We start from the raw sequence: 14,082 nt of genomic DNA on the forward strand, positions 1-14,082 counted from the left end.
CAGTCATCTAGTAAGTAAAATGTTTCGGAGTTCTGTAAGTCGCTCCGACAAATTAATTGAACCCACGGAGGAGGTCACTGGAACTTCCGATCAGCCAGTCGGTCAGAACCACAAGTAACAGCCTGGTTTCCTGACTGGAATCTGAAGGGCGAGGGTGGGAGGCAGTATTGTACGACTGAGACCTTAACCTGTGGGATCTGATACTATCTCCAAGTAGGTAGTGTCAACATTCAGTTAAATTGTAAAGCACCGATCTTGTAATCAGGGCACAGGGGTGCAAGAGCACCTGGCTCCAGGGGTCCCAAACAGACAAGGCTCGGCTACAACCCGCTAACAAAATCCAAGGGCAGCGAAACGAGGGGTGGTGAAACAAAAAAGGAATTTTAGTGAGGCCAACACAGGGAAGACAGCGGACTAGCGTCCCAAAGTCTGTCTCCCAAGTGCTGGAAATACTTGCAGGTTTATAGAAAGAGAAAGTGGGACAAAGGCCGGTGGGTACAAGCAGGTGGGCAGTAAAGTCAGGTCAATCATCGTCTGGTCTGGGGTCATGGCACTGAGTCTTGCTGGCCTCAGGGCAGCCCTTCTTGCTGGAGGAGGTAGTTTCAGTTCCCATCACGGGATGCTTTGCCGCTGGGTCTTTTGCCTGAGTGAAGAGATAAGCTGGAAAGAAGAACTTCATCAATTAGAAAGTACGGCCTGATGTTGGAATGGAGGTAGCTGATGTCCTCTTTCGATCTGATGTCAAGAGAATTGCTGTTCATGCGGGGAACCTCCCACTCCCACAACACCCACACGGACACACTGGAACTGGTGACCAGAACCTTTAGTTGTGTCAGAGAAGCGGGATGCTAGAATGACCCTGGCTCATGGAAACAGGTGGTTTGGGAAGAGAAAGGACGAAAGGGTGAGGGATGGAGAACCTTTGATTCCCGGTGGCCAAGTGGTCGCCCAAGGTACAGAGCGGCTACTGGGCTGCAATCCATTATTCTGTAATAACAGCTCAAGTGAAATTGGAAGTATGCTGGGTCCGACCTGGATGCTCGACCCGGCTTGGATTTTGGTCCATCTGAGCTTCGGCCACTAGCCTCACAGCCGTCCCCCAAGGTTAAAATTCTGCGGGGACAACCTCTGGTCCCCCAGTAGGTCATCGGTGGTGGGGAGGGCAAAACCAAGAGGCTCTTGAAACCTGGACATACGGTGTGGAGGCATTGTTTCATTTCGTAGCTCAGCAGTTTCCCGTAGACCCTTCACTAAAAGGGGTTGTGAGAGTAATGTCTTTGGCTTCGTGTCCTGGTTCTGAATGCTGCAGAGTGCAAGAGTGTTAAAATCGACTCAGGACCCACTATCAGGACAATCACAGATGATTGTATGATCCAGACACACAGGAAGTGTCGGAGAGGAGGGTCTGGCCATCTCTCCCTCTAAATGCCAGGCGGAGCAGCCCTGATAAAGCTGCTGATATGTCTGTATGCAAGGCACGTGGGACTGCCTTGTTGTTACGGGACTTTCTCCCCTGTCTGCGAGCGCGGTTCTTGGTCAAGCTGCTTCAAAGAATGAACAGGTAGACCAGACAGAGTGGTGGGCAGCAAAGCAAGGTTTATCGAGCAATAGCAAAGTGACAGGACAAAGCTCCCGAGGAGGGCGGGGACCTGAGAGGGCTACCACCAGAGTTTCTAAGTCTAGGAGTTTTTGTGGGCTTGTTGGCGGGCTGTTTTAATCTGATGATTTAATCTGCATCTGTCATCCCATCAGGTTTTTGTCACCTATCTATCAAATGGGAAAGGGTGGAGGGCTGCTTCCAGCGTTGTGTAAAATCCTTTTAACTGTGGCTTCCTCTTAGGGCGTGTGGGGGCGGGGTGTTGTCCCTGCCTGTGTGCCTTCCATCTATCCATCATGATGACTGGAATAGCCACCCACTGAATATGCCTGTGACCCATGTCATGGTCATCCTGTGGGTAAAGGGGGCCACTTTCACATGGGGCCTATATAACCTTATTGTTGAAAAACCGAGTAACAGTCTCATTTCCCTTCATGGGTCTTACAGATGCTAATAAAAACATTAGGTTAATTAACAGGAGAACTGGAAGAGGCTGAGGGGACAGTCAAGAGACTCCTTCCTGTTAGGTAGGAATTCTTAAACTGTTATTAGGAAATAAGGGGGAAAAAAAGCAAAATTTGATAGGAATGAAATAAAGAGGAAACAGAAAGGGGAGAGTCATGGGACTTGGCCCAGCAGGGTGGAAATCTTTAGATGATTATTTAAAAATGGGATGAATAAAATGGATATTGATGGGGTTATAACAAAAGTTTAATACAGTACTATCAAAGGTTGGGTGTTACGCAAAACTCCATAGGAAGTCCCCCCCAAACATTAAAGGGCCCCAAACAAGTCTTCTCTATTTACCCCAGTTAGGACAATTTTGAAAAGCCGGAAGGCAGAGATTACAATGAGAAATCTGACCACCAGTTTCTTGAGGTAGCAGGTAGGCTGATTAATCAAGATAAAGATTGGCAAAAGGGCCAGGGTCCCATGATTCAACCAGCTCCTCACTGGACACCTAAAACCTTTTGCATGAATGTGACTAAAATGGTCAGGGGATGGAACAAGAGAAGTTTCCGGGACTCCCTGACCCAGGACTCCCATGTTCTGCGGTACCAAAACCAACTTGTGAAGGCCTGACTCAGGCTACAATTACATTGAGAAAAGATGAAAATGTAAAGGTCGATAGGAGTATGAAAGGTGGAATGCTTAAGCAGGTATTATGTAAAGAAGTATGTCTCCTCTACGTGAATGTTTTATGGAAATGGATATTATGTCTGGCCAGGGAACACCTCCCTTATCTAGCTTTGAAAACCCCCAAACCCGTTGATGAAGTCCTCATGGAGGCCGCAGGTAGAAACATTGATGAACTTCCAGGAAAAGTCTGGATGAGAACTGGTGTGTTGAACAGGCTTCGTGTGAACAGGTTACATCTCTGTCACTTGGTTGCCCTGGGGGGATGTCCACGTCTGGCTGGGGTATGTTTCCCCTACGTACTGCCACAGAACAGAAGGCTTGTAAGTCTGCCCTTGGAGTGATATTAATCAAACCCACTAAATGGGAATCCGAAGATTGCCCACACTCACACAGCGTAGAATTGAAGCTGAGTGCAGGTAGGGACAAGTTCTTTGTGCCACAGCCCTATGTGGAGTGTAGACTTACGGTGAGGACGACTGGAACTTCAGACTGGGGAATTTCAGTTTGAGAGACATTTACGACCTTGCTTTTGGCCATTATTAATTGAAGCTACTCCTATGATTGAAGGATGTAAAATGATCATGAAACTTAAAATACCCACAATGTCTCGGATGATGTCAGAGAAACTCCCTAATGGTGATGGCAGTGCCCAGAAATTTCCATAGTAGTATGGAAATGGTTTATAGGGGATCCCGCTGTCTGAGGAAGGCCAGGAGGAGATACTCACAAGCAGAGAAGCTCTGTTCCTCTAGGACTAATGGGAGAGCCACCTAAGGAACCGGAACGGATTGCCATGTGGACTGTGCTCCATGAATGGCTCTTGACTGAACTACAAGGGGCAGATAGATTCTTCTGCGGATCTTGAAGAAGTGAGCATCCATTCTGTGCACCGCCTATGGAGGGGGTCACGTGGCTGCAACTATGGTGGCCCCCAGGAGCTATGAGCCTCAATCCCACAAGCACTGGGACCTGGATTCTGCCAACAACCACACGGGCTCGAAGAGGACCCCGGGCCTCAGGGGAAGTGCGGCAGTCCCGCCTGACTTTACTGCTGCCATCGGAGACCGACCCAGAACAGAACAGCCAAGCTGTACTGATTTCTGATCCATGGAAGCTATGAGATAATAAATGTGCATGTCATTTCAAACGCTGTGTTCGTGGGGCGCCGAGGTGGCTCAGTCGTTTAAGTGTCTGACTCTTGATTTCAGCTCAGGTCATGATCTCAGGGTCGTGGGATTGAGCCCCACATCGGGCTCTGTGCTCAGTGCAGAATCTGCTTGTCCCTTTCCCTCTGCTCCCCATCTCCCTCTCTCTCAAATAATTAAAATATTAAAAAATAAATGCTGCATTTGTGCTAAGTGTTATCCACACTAGAAAACAAACACACCTGGGAAAGTGCCAGCTCCCAGTATAAGGCTCCAGCTTGTAGGCTGGTTCTGGTACATGGGGTCTAGGACCAATGAAGCTAAGGCTTTCCTGGGACTCCATGATCATGGCTGAGCCGAAGGCAGATGCTGAACTGATTGCACCACCCAGGTTGCCCTCTGCTAGGACATTTTCTTCCAATAAAGATGTTCTCATCTAGCAAGCTCTTTATATAGAAGACCCTCAGAAAATGAAATAGCTCCAAGCACATGCTGTTCTGTCATGAGTTTCATCACCTTCAAGTCATGAGGAATGCCAAGTTGCCTCAAATGGACAGTTCATTCCGTGTTTCATCTAGTTAGAGAGAAACTGGCTGTCCTCACAGGGTGGGGTACAGACATTGTTCTTAGAGAGGGTTTTGCCCTTCAGACTGGAGAAGCTGGTTTCCTGCTCTTTTGGTTATCTGTCATCCTTCTCTGTCCTCATTTGACGTTCAAAATATAGGCCTTCCTATGAAATTTCCAGAAGAACAGAGAGGTGAGAGAGTAGAAATGAGACTTCCCTTTCTGTGTAATCGTAACATCATCATGGAAGTGGCATCCTGTCACTTTTGCCGTAGACCACTGGTTACAGGCATGTCACAGGTGGCACCTACTCCCAAAAGGAGGGGATGGAGCCGGGCACCACATGGCAGGCACCCCAGGGTCTGTCTGTCTGTCGGTCACACCAGGCCTGTGATCCCCTAGCCCAGAGTTTTCCAAAGAGTATACCTGAAACACTAGTCCCACAAAACTTATTTTTAAAAAATAGTACATCAGATAAACACATTTGGAATGACTGCCTATTCTCCTCCCCTCTGGGAGATTTGCAGTGCGCTCCAGCAAATGAAATGTACTGAGAAGTCCTGCGTATCAGTTAGGATTGCCTTCACCTGCAAAAAGCAGAAAACTCAAATATAGGGCTTTGCCTTTTTTTTTTCTTCTTCTAAATAAGAATCCTGGAGAGAGGTGGTTGTGGCCTTTGGTTCAGTGGACTGGTCATGCCAGAGCAGATGTCACTGCAATTTTCTTGATCTTTCCTCGCAGTGACATGCTGGTGCCGCAGCTCTCGTCATCCCATCTGTATTTACAGCAGATAGAGGAAGGAGGAAGGGAAAATCCCAGGTTGACTCTCTGTTTTGTTTATCATGAAAGCATAAGCTTTCTCAGAACCCCTGAGCTTCTACCTTCGTAGGCTTCCATGGATATGGCAGGGACTAGAACAAGGTCATATGGCCACCCCCACCTGCAAGAAAGACTGCAGAGTGAATACTGAACAAGTCTAACATGGATAGTGAGAAATGGCAAGGCAAAGGGGGTTGGAGAGCCTTGGGGGGTGGCCGATTAATAGTGTCTTTCACATGCAGCCTAAAAGAAATGTGCTTAACCTCTGCGCTCAGAGTTCTAACGTCTAACCACAGAAACACGCCTTCAAAAATACTGCTGTAGCCAAAATCTCTTGGGGTCACAGAACCAGCAAAACTAAACTCCTCAATTTTTTTTTTAAAGATTTTATTTATTTATTTGACAGAGAGACAGCCAGCGAGAGAGGGAACACAAGCAGGGGGAGTGGGAGAGGAAGAAGCAGGCTCCCAGCGGAGGAGCCTGATGCGGGGCTCAATCCCAGGGACCCGGGATCACGCCCTGAGCCAAAGGCAGACGCTTAACGACTGAGCCACCCAGGCGCCCCTAAACTCCTCAATTTTTGACATGAATATAGGACACTAAATTCTTCTCTTGTTCTCCCCCATTTGACAACAGCTCCTGGTCTCAATGATGAGGTAAAGAACAAGCCTCTTGGATGCTGAAACTTATCCTGCATCCCTGCAGGATTCCTTCCTTCCTTCCTTCCTTCCTTCCTTCCTTCCTTCCTTCCTTCCTGCATATTCAACACTGCCATTTTCTAGACTCTTTCCAGGGCAGCCCTCCTTCCTCTTCCACAGCGGCCAAAGGAATTAGGAATTCACATTGTAACAGGCTTAGCCTCCTGTCCTCTTAACTTCAAAACACAGTGACCCCAAACCCTACGAGCCCAGCCTCCCTTCGTCCTGCACTCTGCCAAGCAAGCCTCCTCAGCCAACAGCCACTTTGCGCCATTGTTGCTGGCAGGAAACCGAGCAGGAAACTGACTCGGAGTCCAGCTGACCAGTTTCTAATGATAACCTCTTTTCAAACTCCTCTTTACTTTCATTTCCATTTTCCACTTTCTCTCGCTTCTTCTCACCCAAAACGGGTTCCAAGAAGTCGCAGTAGTCTCTTTCTTGGTTTTATATCTCCAGAGAGCTCGACCAACTTCCCTTGATCCCCTCTAGTTATGGTCTCATCTATGGGTTGGCAATAGCACTGATGTCTGTGGAGTGTACTTGGCATATTTTAAATGTCTGCAGTCCTTCAGGGTATCATCAGTGTGATGGGGCAATGTGGTCTTCTAGAAAGAGAACTGGATGGGGTGTCCAGCTCTGCCCTAACTAGTGTGGGACCCCTCATGCAAAGGGTCTTTGCACTAAGAAGGGTTTTGGGGGGCGGCACCTGATTCTCCAGCCTGTGCAGGATTCTGACAGGAATCCTCACACTAAAAGACCATTTCAAGAGGCAGCAGATTTCCTTAGGGAAACTTGACATTCTAAGAAAGTTCGGTGCTCTTAGCATTGACATTTTTGAGCATGGATGCGGGTGTGCACCATCCTTATTTTTTCAGGTCAGGAAGATAAGGCTTCTAAAGCCCATTGTTAGGCTGATGGGGACCTATTGTTTTTCTTTTTTGTCGCCAGTCCCCATCCACCAGTAGGATTCATTCATTCATTCATTCATTCATTCCTGCATTTATTCACTCACTGACTCATTCCGTATACATATATTGATTACTGCCTATAAGCTGAGTACTCTGCTCCAAATCGAGGAGAGAAAGATGAAAATACACAGTCCCCCTCCTAAGGAACTTGTCATCCAGAGGGGAGACATCCCTGACGCCAGTAACAACACAATCTAATGATGACCATGATGTTGGGGTAACAGGTAGCTTATGGGTGGTTTCAGCAGTTAGGCAGGGGTTGTCAAACTGGGCTAAGTCCTTCCAGAAGAGCCCTGACACCATCTCAGGACACAGATGATGTTATTCCAGATAGAGCCCTGGATGGGTGACAGAGTTGACTCTCAGTGGTGGAGGAGACAAGAACAGTTCTGTCTGACTGAGCTTCCCTGGCCCTGCAGAGCCTCCTATGTTCTCAATTTCAAAGCTTCCTGACCTCGGTCTCAACCCTTTTTCCCCTTTCCCCACAGAGGGTCTATAATGGATTGTGGGAATAGAAGAGAAGGAATACATAGGTGTCCCAGGAAGGGGTGGGAAAGTTCTAGGTGGGGAATAAAGGATGAGAAGTTGCCATGTTGGTGAACAAGAAGGAGGCATTCCTGGAAGAAGGAGATGTGGAGGTAAGGGAATCAGTGTTTTCTGGAAACAGGAAGCAGTTCAGTACTGCTCAAGCTTCGCATGTGCCTGGGACAGGGGAGCAGGTGTGGGAGGAGGGAAGGTGAGGCAGCTCACCAGGGTCTTAGAAAGAAAGGATCTGGGAAAGTCTACCCATATTTGGTCCTATCCTAGTTTCTGAGACCTCCCAAAGAAATGCAGTGCTTTCTTATTTTCCATGGATGAATCCTCAAGTGTATGACTATAAATATCCAAACTCCCAAAATATACAGAAAGTATTCGTCTCTTCTCCAGCCTGAAAACCCCAGAGTGGTTCATATGGCCAGACAGTCCTTAGCTCAGCCCCCAGGAACTTGGTCCAAACTTCTCTACGTGAGTTATCATGCACTGGAAAGAACTAGCCCCTTGGGTGAAGGGCTAACGACCCACAGTTCCTCACTGCAGGACCAACTGATGCTGGGGGAAAGCTGTCCGCACCAAGAGGACCTTGCCTCATTCAGACCCCTGTTCTGATAGTCCCCCTCTGCCTCCCTCACGGAGTTCCTTCTCTCTAGATGCTCTTCCTGGGCCTTGCATGGCCTTGCCTAAGTGCACATAACACTGTGTGCTGTGGTTCGCTTAATAATAACAAGTTCTGAATCTATACATTTCTTTTTTTTTAAGATTTTATTTATTTATTTGACAGAGAGAGAACACAAGCAGGAGGAGCGGTAGGCAGAGGGAGAGGGAGAAGCAGGCTCCCCACTGAGCAAGGAGCCCAATGCAGGGCTCGATCCCAGGACCCTGGGATCATGACCTGAGCAGAAGGCAGACCCTTAACCCATTGAGCCACCCAGGCGCCCCATGATTCTATAAAGTTCTTGAAAGCAGCAACTGTGTCCTAATCCTTGTTTCTCTCCCAAAGCATAACAACACAGGGCCCGGCAGACCGTAAAAGTCCAATAAGTGTCTGTCACACCAAGCAGAACTTGGGGAGCATCACAGGAAGGCCTTAGCAGGAAAGGCACCAGCATGAGTACTCTGCTCAAAGGGACCACAGCCAAGGAACGATGGCAGAAAATAACATCAGGGAGATGGCCAGTTTGGTACCCAGTGCGTGCTCAGAAGGATAGAAAAGCTGACTCAATGGTGTTACGTAGAGAAGGGTTATTCCAGGTCTTCTGTGACTGAAGAACCCAGGAGGACTTCAGGCGAGGCTCTGTCCAGGAGCACAGACAATATTCCCAGGATTCAGTCTCTACCTCTTGTTCTCCGGGCTGAATTCATTCGCCGTCTGTATGTGAGCGAAGGGATGGATGATGGCCAGTCTCGGCCCACGCTGTCCAGGTTTGTGGCTAGCTAGAAAGAACACACGTGCTCTTTCACCTGTTCCAGCAAAGGTGGGGATCATTAGCTCTGCCGGTACACTTCTCGCCCCGAACCAGTCGCCGGGGCTGGGGAGGGAGACACTCAGACTTTAGAGCTGTCAGATGAAGGCAACGGGCCCGTCGGCAGGGGCCGTTCTCCTGGTAGATCATGTAAGTGGCCCACTGGTGCAGCCTGCCTCTGTGCAGGATGGAGCGGGGTGTTGTGGAAAAGCTATGGGTTGGGCGCCCAGCTCTGTTGGAAATTCGTACGTGACTTACGCACGTCGCTCGCACAACTTCCCACACCTCCTATTCCTTTTCTGTAAAACGAAGCTGTTCTTAATCTCTCTGGGCCCCTCCAACTCCAGCTCTCCTTCTTCAGTCATCTCTTTTGGGTAAATTACCTGCCAAGTTGCAACCTTACGGTGACAGCACCCTGGAGACCCATCCAACCCGACCCTTCCCCGGGGCACAGCCATGCCCACCTCCAGGCACGCGGGTCTGATGACAGGCGGCGTGATGACAGACATTTGGGTTGGGCTTGGGGTTTTGCCCCCTGGTTTCTCAGGAGCTGCTGCCAGTTCTGAAGGCCCTGAGCACTGAGGAGCCTGGCTCCAAGTAGAGAATTTCCAGACTAAGGAGGTTTGCTGATGTCTGCACAAACACTGAAGCTGAGCCACTGGAAAAATGTCTGAGGTTTTCTGACTCAGGGGCAGGCTGAGTGCGTGGTAAGTCTGAGGATTTCAGGGCTGATCAAGGAAGACACGGGACCACAGAGGCACTGACACACGGCGAGCCTCACTGGATGGCCCTTGGACAATGCTGAAGGAGAAGGAAAGGTCATCCTAGCAAGAGACCTTCCAGAGACACAGGCACGAAACCAACCACCGAGAAGGGGACCAGACCATGCGAACTCCTGGGGGCAGAGGGGTGCTTACGTATCCAGGTAGCAAGGATGGGGGTGGTCTCTGGGTCAGGGAGTTCCAGAAGGCAGCAGCCATGTGGTGGTCTTTCAGAGGGTTTGTCTTATCTGTGGTGAGCAGACGTTGGGTGCAGTTTCATGGGGCGTGCAAAGTAGGTAGGCCCTAAGTAGCTAGAAATATGTTTATTTGGGTTATATTTTAAGCAATTGGGTGTGTAAAAATTTGGCATTGGCAGGCTTTGGGCTAACAGCCTGAGCCTGCTGTGAATAAAAAACCAACCTGGAAACATTTTAGGCCAATACACTAAGGCCATATTTTGGCCCATTTACAGAACAGGGAGGTCCAGCTGGAAATGTCTCCAGGATAAGGGTTTACTAGCTAGGCCAGGTGTAACAGTCCCATCAGAGGATGTCGAAATTACCAGAAAACTCCGTCCTCCCAGGACAGACAAAGTTCTCACTGTGATTTTCTTTCAAGGAATTAAGTAAATAATAATCCTTTAAATAGGAGTGGAACTTTAGCCTTTTAAAAGCGCTTTCATATTTGATTCTTACAATACCCTCAGAAAAGAATTAGAACAGGAATGCTGCCCTCCGCCCCACCTCCCCTACTCCCCAGCATTTCACAGGCGAGGACACAGGTGAGGACAAACTTGGGGACCGAGCACAGCCACGACCAGGGCTGAGCTCAGAGCCCCTAAACTCCCGCCCACTCTATTTCGCCAGAGTATGAGGTTAGCAGTTAGAAGGCTGCTAGTTAAGGCAGAGAGAAGGCGGCCCGGGACTGTTCCTTTCTGCCTGGGGTTCCTGCCTTGTACAGACCAGCAAAGATTCATCTCATGACCACAGACCATTTCTTTCCTCCCGCCGCCCCCCTCTTTTCCTGAGAGAATGGGGCAATTCTTCTAGAGGTTAAAGAGAGAGCGCCAGCCATGTCTTGGCTTTGTCTCCCCGAAGTTCTCTCTGGACGAGTTCTTCCGAGTCAGTTAGGCATTTTACAGATGGGGACACTGAGGACCAAGAGAGGACGTGTCCTGCCCAAGGCCACGCGGCTCAGGGCCCTACACTGCCTTTCCCACAAAGGCTGGGCCACACTCCAGCCTTCGAGCCCCGCCCTCGCGGAGCCACGTCGGGAGCCGCCTGCCAGGCCCGCGTCTTCAGATCCAAACCAGCAAGGGGCTGCTACCTTGGAAAGTGAGACTTTTATTGCAGGATTAAGAAGCCATCACACTTTTTCAGTCACATTGGGACTGACTTCCCCGGGATGGATAGCTCATTTCAACCAGGCGCAGGCTTTGTGGCCCGTTCTTTAAGGAGCAGACACTCAGGCTCAGACTTTGCTGGCAAGACAGCCACCGCCTTCCTCGTTTTCCCAGCCTTTTCCAAACTTAGAAGTTTCGGGAGGCCATGCACACGGCCAGGGGCTGCAGAGAAGCTGAGAGGCCGCGGCAGTAGCAACGTGCTACAGCGTCCCCCGGGCCACGCAGTTGCTGGCGGCCCTGGGTTGGTTCCCTTCCAATGGGAGGAAGACGAGTTTTTCTCCAGCATCAGGAGATTCTCTCCGCCAATGCGAGGCCGGGCCCCAGTGACTCACCCCACAACGTGTAGTTTCTCAAGCAGATGTTCCCGGACCACATGAGAGCTGGCAGAGCATTACTATCTGGTTTAATGTTCCTTCTTTTGTTACAATTCCTAATACAAGGAAGGGTGGGGGCTGGGGATTGAAGGGAGCTTCCGTTTACAGTGTGGGGCCCCCTGGCCCGGGCAGCTCTGCCCTTCCTGGCCCTGCTGCGGTGGCAGGAGACAGAGTCGCTTCCCAGGAGCAAAACTGGGGGCTCCTCCTCCCCTCCTTTTGCTTCTCCATCCAGGAGGTTAATTTCACTGGAATTCATTTCAGTTCGGTGTATGGGGCCAGTGGTGCGGAGGAGGGGACTAGCTCCATGGCAACTTGCTTACCAACCTTCAGGCCCCTGGGAGGCCCCCCGGGGGTACCCAGCACAGTCAGGACCCATGGACGGGAACCGAGTCTCACAGTTCCAACCCCTGTGATGGAGACTCAGCCAGGAAAGGTGGGCTAAGTCAGGAAATAGGATGGACCCACTAAGACGCCCTTTTTAAATTTTCCACATCATTTTGTATTTTCTTATTACAATTTCAGACCTTAAAACCAAACACAGTAAGGTGAATCTCCACATCCAAGTTCCAGTTTTAATAACTATCCACATGAAGCATTTCTGAAACTGGGATACATTTACAGTCAGTAGATATACTCACTGTTTCTTTCCCCCTACCAAAGCTGTTATTTAACCCACGAGGTGTTTGACGGCGGGTTAAGGACAAACAGGTTGACGCAAATAAACAAGAAAGTCAACGAGGAAACAACCTTGCCCTTGGGCAAGTTTCCCTACATTTTAACCACCCAGATCGTTTTTGCTATCTTCTTTCCCATTGGCTTTGGGTTTTGAAGGTTTGAACCTACCACATTCCATTTATTATTGTGTCTTCCGTTTTTAAGACAATTGAAAACGAACACCAACCGTATATGCAACTGTCTACAGCAACATCATGGACAACAGCCCAAGCGAAACAGCAGCCCGAATGTCTGCTGACAGATGAATGGATACATGAAACGTGGTAAGCCACGCGACGGCGGATGATTCAGGCTTAGAAAGGAAGGACATTCTGACACATGCTGCAACGTGGATGAACCTTGAAGACATTATCTGGAGTGAAATAAGCCAGACCCAAAGGACAAATCCTGAATGATTCCACTTACGTGAGGTTCCTCGTGTAGTTACATTCATAGAGACAGAGGTGGGATAGGGGTGCCTCGGGGCTGGGGGCTGGGGAGGAGATACCGGGTACAGAGTTTCTGGCTGGGGTGATGAGAACATTCTGGAAATGGAGAGTGATGATAGCCATACAACACTGTGAATGTACTTAATGCTGCTAACTATCCACTTAAAAATGGCAAATTTTATGTTCTGTGTATTTTACCACAATACATTTTTTTTTTTGTTAGAAAAAGCAAAGTTATTAGCGATTTCCGGGTGGTGACAGCAGAGCATTAAACCAAGTGTGGGCCTTTCTGAGCACGTGATGCTGTGACTGCCCAGGTCACCGGTCGGGAAGCCACTCTGACTGCCTGGCATTGGAGACACAGAAGCAGATGAGAACGGGCTCTGGTGGCCAGGAGCGTGGGCAGCTCCAGATCCCAACACTCTTCGTGCTGACACTTGTCGTGGCTGGAAGAGCTCCTGAAGGGCGTTTCCTGACTCCAGTTGGAGGCCTGGTTCCATCTCCTGTTCTAGGTCTTGTTTTCCTGGCAGTGAAGGCAATAACGTTCCCTTGTCTTACCTCCCTCCCTGTTAACGCCAGAATCACATGAGAAAATACCACGTCCTGGTTCCTGCGTGAGCATCAAGGTGATGCAAATAGAAGCCACTAAGAGCAGAGGACAAATGGTACCAGGAGGTGGCCCCTGTGCACCCCTGCCCTTTGCAGGGTGACAACCTCTCTGGACCGAGAGTGTTGGCGGTAAGTGAGTCACAGGCGGAAACACTGATAAGGAGCAAAGATCACGGGCTCAGCCCACACCTCACTCTTTCCAGGAAGAGGGTCTGGAGTTTCTCGTATGAGAATGACCAAGGGTAAGGAAGAGTCTCTCCACTTCCAGACTTTTTTTCCATCTCTACTTGGGGACAGAGACGTTAGCTCTGTGGGCTGCCACAGCCTGCCAGCATTTCCTCCAGGGGCCGAGCCTGGGACAGGTGGCTGGCGTTCCCTTTCAGCAATGGCCACCAGAAAGCTCAGAGCCACTTTGGTGGCCCCCCAGCTGCGGGGGTGGAAGCCTTGTGGCCTCAAGTTCTTTTACCTCCTTTCATCATTCCCCGGACCTTCTTCTGTGTGTGTGCAGACATTCCTGGAGAAACTGTCAGGAAAATTCACTACATAAATAAAAACAAAAAAACAAAGGTCAAGTGTAAGACAATGATAGCTCTTGTCTTAAGTCACAAAATCCAGATATACGTAAATTCTAACAGGGCATAGCCACTGTTCATGTGTCAGAATAAAAGCCCCGATCTGAGAGGTACTGTAGTCCAATTACTTTCATCTGATCCCATGGCCTTTGAGCCCTGGTTTCTTCCTGTGTCAAACAGGGATAATATTTACTACTTCTCAGAGGTGTTGTGGAGACCACATGAAATTTGCTTTAGAAAGTCCAAAACTCCCAGACAGAGGAAACTCCC

The 14,082-nt window shown here is 49.3% G+C and overlaps 1 protein-coding gene across 1 annotated transcript in view; it reads left to right on the plus strand.

Annotated features, from left to right (window-relative positions):
• The window catches only part of ACAA2 (acetyl-CoA acyltransferase 2), an 83,599-nt gene extending 69,793 nt beyond the window's left edge, over window positions 1-13,806 (plus strand). Inside the window, exon 12 of the mRNA XM_044382997.3 lies at window positions 12,348-13,806. Coding sequence (XP_044238932.3) covers window positions 12,348-12,470 — 123 coding nt within the window. The 3' untranslated portion in view covers window positions 12,471-13,806. The remainder of the gene's footprint in view (window positions 1-12,347) is intronic.
• Window positions 13,807-14,082: the final 276 nt, after the last annotated feature.

The sequence above is a fragment of the Ursus arctos genome, unplaced genomic scaffold (assembly GCF_023065955.2).
Source record: "Ursus arctos isolate Adak ecotype North America unplaced genomic scaffold, UrsArc2.0 scaffold_17, whole genome shotgun sequence".
Taxonomy (NCBI): domain Eukaryota; kingdom Metazoa; phylum Chordata; class Mammalia; order Carnivora; family Ursidae; genus Ursus; species Ursus arctos.